Here is an 8,519-nt window from a genome sequence, read left to right as displayed (position 1 = left end):
TGTAGCAGACAAGTCTCATCCTGGTCTGCAGTGCGCTTGGGCCTTACTCTGTGACTTAAAGCAGTGGTTCTCAACCTTTTTTAGATCAAGGTACCTCTCAGAAAATACTATCTATTAGCTTTCACTCGCTTTTTACAGAAAGGTAATAGGAACGGGTTTTTTTGTTGCAAAGAGCATGGAGCACAACAACTAGGAATGTTTTTGATGCTGTGCATTCCTACTGAAAATCTCTGGGTTTATCTTGTGAATTGTGTGCAAATCTTTGCACATACAACAGTGCTAATGTTATGTTACACTCTTAAAAGGATCCTGTGACACCTTGACTGAGAATCGCGTAAAGGAGCAAAGTAACTGGTAGCTTCAGGTCACTCGAGCATTCTCCTGTGCAAAGGGGATCTCCAGAAGCCCTGAGAAGCATGCAATGGAATGGAGCCCAGAATCTGTCCCAGAATTCTTTCCAAGGCTAAATTCATGTTCTTTAAAACAGTTCATTGTTATTGCACTCATTTTAAACATCAGAGTTGCCCATACTTGACTGAGCTAAAAGAATAATCACCAGTGTCCCTGGTTAACTTTTCGTTATCTATTTCTATAGAAATACAGTATGCGAGAATTGGTAATGGAAAGCCTGGTCTGTGATGCGAGTCCCTGTGAGGGTCAGGAAGTGTAGTCTTGTTTGAGCCATTTAATGCTTCCTCTGTGGATTTAATTTTCATGCATGTCTAGTGGACTGATTCATTCATGTCAAACAAAATTCAGTTGCTGCTTTTCCTTTCACTTATTTAGTCTGCATTACAAACCATGTTTTAAGTAATTTTATCATATGTCTTTTACAAAGCTTTCTGAGAAGTCTTCAAGTGATGATGTGCCATATAGAGAAGCTTTCAGTCGCTCCTTGTGTCTGTACTTAAAGCAGTATGGCTTTGTGAACACTTACACCAGAGGCGGGCAAAGTCTGGTCTGTGGGCCAGATGCAGCCAGCAGTGGACTCCATTTCCCAGCAGCCCCTGTGTATGTGGCTGGAGCTGGTTTCCATGGAGACCCAAGCAGCAGGGCTGGGTTTCCATGGAGACCAGCCTCAGCAGTGTGGGGAACTGCTCCAGGGCTGGTCTGGGATCTTGCAGTGGTGACAGCTACAGTCTGCAGCCTGCGTGGTCCGGGGAAGGGGCATGGAGGCAGCAGGTTGCAGCTGTGCCCCAGCTCCTTGCTGTGGTGACAGCATGGTCCTCAGGTAGGGCAGAACCACGATGATCTACAGCCTGCATGGTCTGGTCAGGGGCATGCAGGCAGTGGGTCATGGGTCTACCCCGGCTCCTTGCAGCAGTGACAGTATGGGTTGGAGCCAGGGCAGCGCTGCGATCTGCTGCCTGCACGCCCCTGCCCGGACCATGCAGGCTGAAGATTGTGGCTCTGCCCAGGCTCTGGACCATGCTGTCACCGCTGCAAGATCCCAGCCTAGCCCCAGGGCAGCTGCCCACTCTGCCGTGTGCCCTTCCTGCGCTGCTGGGGCTGATCTCCATGGAAACCTGGGCCCTACCAGCTCCTGCTGGGGTCTTCATGGAGACTGGCCCCAGCCACGTGGGCAGTGGCTCCTGGGAAATGGAGTCCAGCCACCAGCTGGATCCACCATTTTGCCCACCCTGACTTAGACTTTTTCTCAGCCATTCATATTAATAATGTCTGTTGTTACTAATGCCATCAATGGTTTGTGTGCTACAATAGGATTAAATTAAAACTCTTCCTAGCTTCCCATTTCAAATGTGCAAAATAGGCTACATTTCTGCTGATCAAACTAAATTTAAAATAGTATCAAATTGCTTTTATTTCTTGTTCAGCAACATAATGCTTTACATTTTCACAGTGCTTTACAAATGTGACCTTTCTCAGCATTCCCACAAAGAAAGTGGTGGTCCGTTTCTTCAGATGAAGGAGAGAGAGAATGGAATGGAATATTAAACTGATCTTCATTGGGGCCTCACTTCTAAATCACTTTAGGGGTTTTTAAAAGCACATGTATAACTTAAGACTCTTCAGTGAGTCAGTAGCAGAGCTGGGATTATGGCTGGAATTTCTGGCTCTGCTCAATCAGAAAACAGCTTTTCCACATAAACATAAATGTGTCTAGCTCATAAGTTTTATGCAAAACAAGTGAATAAGAAAAGGCTTAAAATAAAAGCTCTTTATGAAGGAACACTGATCCTCCAAAGTGAAAAATTGCAGCAGGGTTTTGTCAAAGCAAACAAAATGAAAATGAAATTAATCAGAAAGCAAACAAGCACGACCTGTTTGAGAGGGGAAGCCAGCTCATCCTACATGACCCTTTTCAAGGATAAGGCAGGGTGTCACCTTAGAGACTCTGAATAATTAGGCTGTCACTTCTGAAAGGTTATGCTTTACTGAAGCAGTTAGGCTGCAAGGTGCTGCTCTGCCTTGCTTCAGAGTAACACAGCAAACTAACCTTCTTCCAAGGATAAGTCACTCACCAATATAATGTAATACCAGTCCCAATTTGTTCATTGCTTACATTGTAGCACCATTGGTTATCTATTTATCAGTTAAGTGCAGGCACTGCTTGAATGCATAGCATCTTTTAGCTTTACTGTCTGTCTTTAACTTATAGTCTGGTTATTTCTGTACAAACTGTAACTCCATTTTGTAACTAATTCTAATTCTTTAACTGCACCAGAAACAGTAAAGGGGGAAATAAATGTTAGAGGACTGCTACTGCAATCTTTGAAAAGAAAGGAAGCCACCCAGTTTCACCAACTGTGTCATGTACCTCTGGTTCAGATATGTACACGTTGGCTAGGTGCAGACATTTAAATAGCTCTAGGTGGAATGGTTCTAAGTTGCACGGTTTTCTGGAAGCGGCATAGATTTTGATTGGTAGCAAAGGGAACACGCGTTCTCCCTTTGGTAGGGGTGCCCTTCTTACATTGGTTCTGCCACTTTCAAACCAGTCTGCGTGTGCCGAACTTTTGTTCTGTTATGGGTAGAGACTAACTTCTGATCACTTTTACTTGTAAAAGTGTAATGTCTGTGCCTGGCCTGGGTAAGTGTATATTCTTTTTTTAATTATTCCTGAGGCTTGTGCTCTTATAGGGAATTAAGCGTGTACATTTTTGTTGAGCATGTAAAATCAAATGAAATGTAGAATATCCACCTAATGCCTCCTTTCAGTGGGCTATGCTGTTTGTTCTTGGGGAGCGTGCCCATGTAAGTTTTTTCCATCTTCATTTTTCACTGTGTGAACAAACTGTGCTCCCCTGAGGAATGCCAAGAATTGTGATTCCTTTCTATAGAAGCTCGCTCTCCATTTTGAGAAAAAGTTCTCTCCTTTTTAAATTCGATCAACTATAACCAGGTTCACTTTGGCAGCACTTACAGCTGGAGTGATACAGAAAAGATTAGCATGGTCCCTGTGCGCTTACATATTTGCGAAGCACTCATCCCTGTGGGAATTGTCTCCGTGGGCTGCACGTGTATGCACTCTGCCCTCCTCTTTGCCCAGTCCATTTATGTTAGACTTGCAGAGTAGCAAATACCTTTCAAGCTAGATTGTTATTCCTCAGTATTATAGAATGTCAGCCTAATTAGTAGAAAATTAGGGTTTTGTTTTTTGGGGTTTTTTGTAAAAGGGGTTATTTTTTATTGATTTGAGTTTTTAGAGTTCACATCCTTAAGTTTTTCTCTGCAAGCAGGCTAGAGCTTTACTTGAAAAGGAAAGAAAAGAAAGCAAGCTGAGATTCCCTGGTAATTGCATGACTCTAGGAGCTAAGGCTTCACTTAAAAAGTCTAGTATTGCAAGATTTATCAACGCTGCTTTTGTTCAAGGTGTATTGACACGTTCTGTTTTTTTCATGCCTTGTATAAACAAGTAAAGTATTTCTATCATATAGATTTGGCACTAAGACTGTAATGTTTCCTATTTAGTATGCAGTAAATGGACCAGATGTTTGTAGTTGTAGCCTCTCACCCCCTCAAAGTCAATGGGGTTTCAGAGGCATGAATATGTGCAAAATTTTGCCCTAGCTATATGAGTTGGGTAAGGGGATGAAAGAGAGAAATAGTGACAAAATGTAAGTTAACATTGCCTAAGAGTTTGCTCTGGCTCATAGTTAAGACTTCATAATACACAATTAGCTATTTTTCTTTGTTTTGGAATTTCTGCTGTTAAATCAAGCATAAGGTCGTCTGCGTCACAAACAATGTGTTAATAGTCTCTTAACTAATGTGTCACTTTTTTATATACTAAAAACTCCCCCCTCAATCAAACTGAAAACTAGTCTTTTGAAACTTCCCACTTTTTAACGTGTCATTTTTTTTTTAAAGCATCTATTCTTATTTAAAAACAGAAAGATGATGACATTGAAGAGGGGGATCTCCCTGAACACAGAAGGCCCCCGGCACCAGTTGATTTTTCAAAAATTGATCCAGGCAAGCCTGAGAGCATCCTGAAGCTGACCAAAAAGGGGAAGACTCTTATGATGTTTGTGACTGTGTCTGGAAACCCCACTGAAAAGGAGACAGAGGAACTGACTAGCTTGTGGCAGGGCAGTCTCTTTAATGCAAACTATGATGTGCAAAGGTAAGCAGTTATATGCAGCTGAGAAACTCTTGTTGCTGGGGCAGAACCTCATATTTCTTTTTCTCTCTTAAAATCCTTGTTTTTTGCTGTCCTAAATTGCTGCACTTTAACCTGTTTAACTTCCTTTAGGCCACTCTGGGAGTATTGTGGTCAGGTATATATAAAGCTCTGGAATACGTTTCAACTATCCATCTTTTGAACTGTCAGCATTTACCATTATATGCTTCCAGCTGGAAGTCTTGGTTGCCTCAGTAAGATTTTTTTTGTTCCTTTTACTAAAACCACTCTTAGAGATTGCCATCTTGAAATGGAAGGATGCTAGATTCTGTGCTCTTAGGAGAAGACTGAGAGGTTTCAGGTAGGCCTGTGTGAAGCAGCTAGTACTCAATTTGGATTTGGACGATTTGGGGGTCGGGAGGCAGTGATTTTTATTTGGTGATTTGAATCGCTGTCCCAAATCAATTCAGCCAAATCTGATTTCAGATCTTTGGCCACCACCGAATCTCTGAATCAGACAGGCCCCGTTCCCTGCCAGCCCCATCAATGGCTGCCCCACCCGGCCCCAGCCTACCAGCTTTTTTTTAAAAAGGACCCACATTCACCGGCTGGTCCGCTTCCCCCCCCACTGGCCCCACTTGCTGGCATGGAGTCCAGGTCCAGCTCCCTGCTGCAGTGGGTGGGGACTGCCCGAATCTCCAAATCTTTTCCAAATAGATTTGGACCTTTTTTATTGGTCTCCTGAGTCAGTTCAGCTGTGGAATTGAGCCGAATCTCCTCTGAATCGAATCAGCACTTGTAGCTTCACACAGCCCTAGTTTCAGACTCAGAATCCTGTTGTATTAATCTTTCCCCAAGTAAAGGTACACTGTTTCTCTCTATGTGAAAGGGATTTAATATATGTTCACAGTAATAATATTTATTAATCACTTAGTGGCCTCTTACTTTGATATGCTATATGTGTGTATGTAATTATCAGCCAGATTTTTGAAATGCAGGCAAACATGGCTTTTTGTGGATTGCTTGATGGTATGAAGTTTCAGCTCAATTACAACACCTAGATTACTGCCAAAAGCTAACTTAATGTCCTAGTCCAGTGTAGTTATTTGGAAACTTTTTTTGAGTTTTTACTCTACAAGTTTCTCTTTGCCTTGTGTTTATGTATTTTAATCAGTATTTGAAACATCTTTCTGCTTAGTATGGTACTGGCACTTTACCAGTATCAGCAGTTAATTCCCTGAAGATACTAGTAAGAAACTGTACCCCCTTAAATATGTGTGCCTTTGTGTTCCTAAATGTACACCCTGCTTTGGAAACTCCTCTGAATGAGGCTTAATGTTTTAGCCCTTGAAAGCCTGTATGCTAATTGATGATGTTTTCTCATTTAGGTTTATTGTAGGTGCAAACCGTGCCATTTTTATGCTACGTGACGGGAGCTATGCCTGGGAGATCAAAGACTTTCTGGTGAATCAGGAGAGATGTGCAGATGTAACTCTCGAAGGGCAGGTTTACCCTGGTAAAGGAGCAGAAGAAAGTGAAAAAGTAAAAAACAAAACCAAACCTGAAAAAACTAAAAAGAAAAAAGATGCTGAGAAGAAATCTAAACCCCTTGAAGATAACCAAGCTAGCAAAGAGAGAGAAGAGCTATGACAACCACATTGACCAGACTGAGTACAGTAAACAGAATCAACAGTTCTGCTGCTTATGATGGTGAAACCTGTCTAAGTTTCCCACCTCACTTGTACAAGTCTTGGCTATTTTGGGGAGGTGGGGAGGAAGGCAAGAAGGATTTCTTGGTTCAAGAGACTCTTATGTTTAAATACACAAGTGTACTTTTTAATGTTTAGCATTTAAGTAACAGCAAAGTAAATGTTTAATATGTGGGGATTGACTACTTTAGGTTGCAGCTTTTTTTGTTACATTTACTTAACCAGTTTAAAGTTAAAGTAGGTTCTTTTGTGTCTAATGTTATTAACTTTGCTCATATGGCAAGAGGGGAAAAAGAAAATCTTTAAAGTGGACCAAAGTTAATATGTAATAGTGACAGGCCATTTTGTGTAGGCAAGTCAATTATTCACATAGTCACAACTCAGAATACAAACTGCGCACTGAGCAATATTTTTCCACAATTTCTGTGAATAACATCCTACTTGTGGGCATTTTGATCACTATAACAGTACCAATGAACCTTGAAAGCATAGCCTCCAAATATCACAGCTAATGTTGAAACAAGTGCCTGGGAGACATAATGCAACGTAAATACAAAGACCATGTTAAATATTTGTACTCTAAATCAGTGAAAGAGAGAAGATTTTCTATCCATTTGTCATGATGATAGTGGGATTAATAGATTTGGATCAACGATGTAAATGTGATGTTAGTGAAATTAAATTCAGACTTGGGTCTCCTATTGTGTCTAACTCACTCCCTTCTGCCTAGGTACTGTGCTATATATTATGTGCATTTATTTTCTAAAATTCAGTATGCTGAAACAAAAGCAGGAGGGTCAGTTTAAATACCAGTGGCCTGATTTAATTTGGGGTTGGTTGATTTAAGAATCAACTCAACTCTTTGAATAAGTACTGATGGCAATATGGAGATAACTAGCCGCACATTTAGTTTTATGTCGGGTCTGATTGTTTTGTTGGTTATATTTATACATCTCCTATAGAAGCTGCATGCATGCAATTTCTGAGTTGGGTGGTCCCCTTAATTATTTTTTTAAGTGAACAGGAATCACCTATTTGAAAAAAAATTCTCACCAAGTAATTCGGTCTTTTTTACAACAGTCAGATACCATGAAGATTTGTCTGGGGAGAAGCTTTCATTTCTCTTCAAAAAACTGTAATAAACAAGGGTTTCTTTTATTCTGATTGTATCTGCATCCATGCTTGCGCTGGAAACTTGTTTTTCTTACTGCTCAAATATGTTGAAGACTGAGCATAAAAACTAACCTAGAAAACTTACCCATTTTAAAAGGATAAGAACAGTATTTGTTATTTGTTTGATATCACTGGAATGTTATTCTCCAGGTGTTTGGAGAATTAAAAGGTACTAACTTGAACTATAATTGTTGATTTCATCTTTTGATGTTGAAATACTTCAGAAATGGTTAATTTTGTTTTACTAATTGAATGCTTGTTCCTGAAAAAGACATTTACAAGACTCGTATAGAACTTTCTGTTTTAGTATAATTTCTTTTTTTTAAAAATGTGCACAATATGTTAATTTAACAGACTAATCTTTTGGAAACAGGATAACCCTGTCTGTGGTCCAGAATTATTTATGAGTAAAGATTAACTGATTCTGATGAAATCTGAAGGTGATAATTTCCTGTTTCTAGGGTGTGAATTAAAGATTAAGTTGTAGGGGATTGCAGTAGAATAGATTTCTGTAATATATTTCATCCTAAGCCTTTGAATGAAAAGCTGTACAGTATTTTTGTGTCAGGGTTTAATTATGTTGCTTTTCTATTCTCTTAATGGCATACATACAGTTGTTAAGACAACTGTACATACTTGAATTGAAGTGGTTTTCTGCTTCTATAAACTCATTGTTCTCTCATCATTGATACATCACTTGTTAGGTCCTTATTCTGTGTGGCCTTTATTGCATCTTTTCTCAGAGAAGATCAGAAGAATAATCAAAATGAAATCCTTATACAAATAACCACGTGATAGTTTGCAAGGTAAACTGCAGATTTCTTTTTACCCAGGCCTTAAAAAACAGTCCTTTAAATGTAGCAATTTTAACATGTTTTTATGATCTCTGATGAGATTACAGTGTGTTTCTGTTGTATAATATGCAGTGAAGGGATGCTGAAACATTATTCAGTTTGACACAAGTCTATGTCATGATACAGTTTAAAGGCAAGAATATGAAACCTGGAAATGATTACAGATACCATACAAGCAACTAAGTTGTATCTGGGGAA

The 8,519-nt window shown here is 39.9% G+C and overlaps 1 protein-coding gene across 1 annotated transcript in view; it reads left to right on the top strand.

The window, feature by feature from the left end:
* The window catches only part of MESDC2 (mesoderm development candidate 2), a 33,770-nt gene extending 25,618 nt beyond the window's left edge, over positions 1 to 8,152 (top strand). Inside the window, exons 4-5 of the mRNA XM_019503819.1 lie at positions 4,356 to 4,588; positions 5,974 to 8,152. Of these exons, the coding sequence (XP_019359364.1) occupies positions 4,356 to 4,588; positions 5,974 to 6,235 (495 nt within the window). The 3' untranslated portion in view covers positions 6,236 to 8,152. The remainder of the gene's footprint in view (positions 1 to 4,355; positions 4,589 to 5,973) is intronic.
* The last annotated feature ends 367 nt before the right edge of the window (positions 8,153 to 8,519 follow it).

This window comes from Gavialis gangeticus, unplaced genomic scaffold (genome assembly GCF_001723915.1).
Source record: "Gavialis gangeticus isolate Ggan-Ray unplaced genomic scaffold, GavGan_comp1, whole genome shotgun sequence".
In the NCBI taxonomy this organism is placed as follows: domain Eukaryota; kingdom Metazoa; phylum Chordata; order Crocodylia; family Gavialidae; genus Gavialis; species Gavialis gangeticus.
The sequence above is the reverse complement of the archived record's forward strand: the minus strand, read 5'-3'. Positions and strand labels throughout refer to the sequence as shown.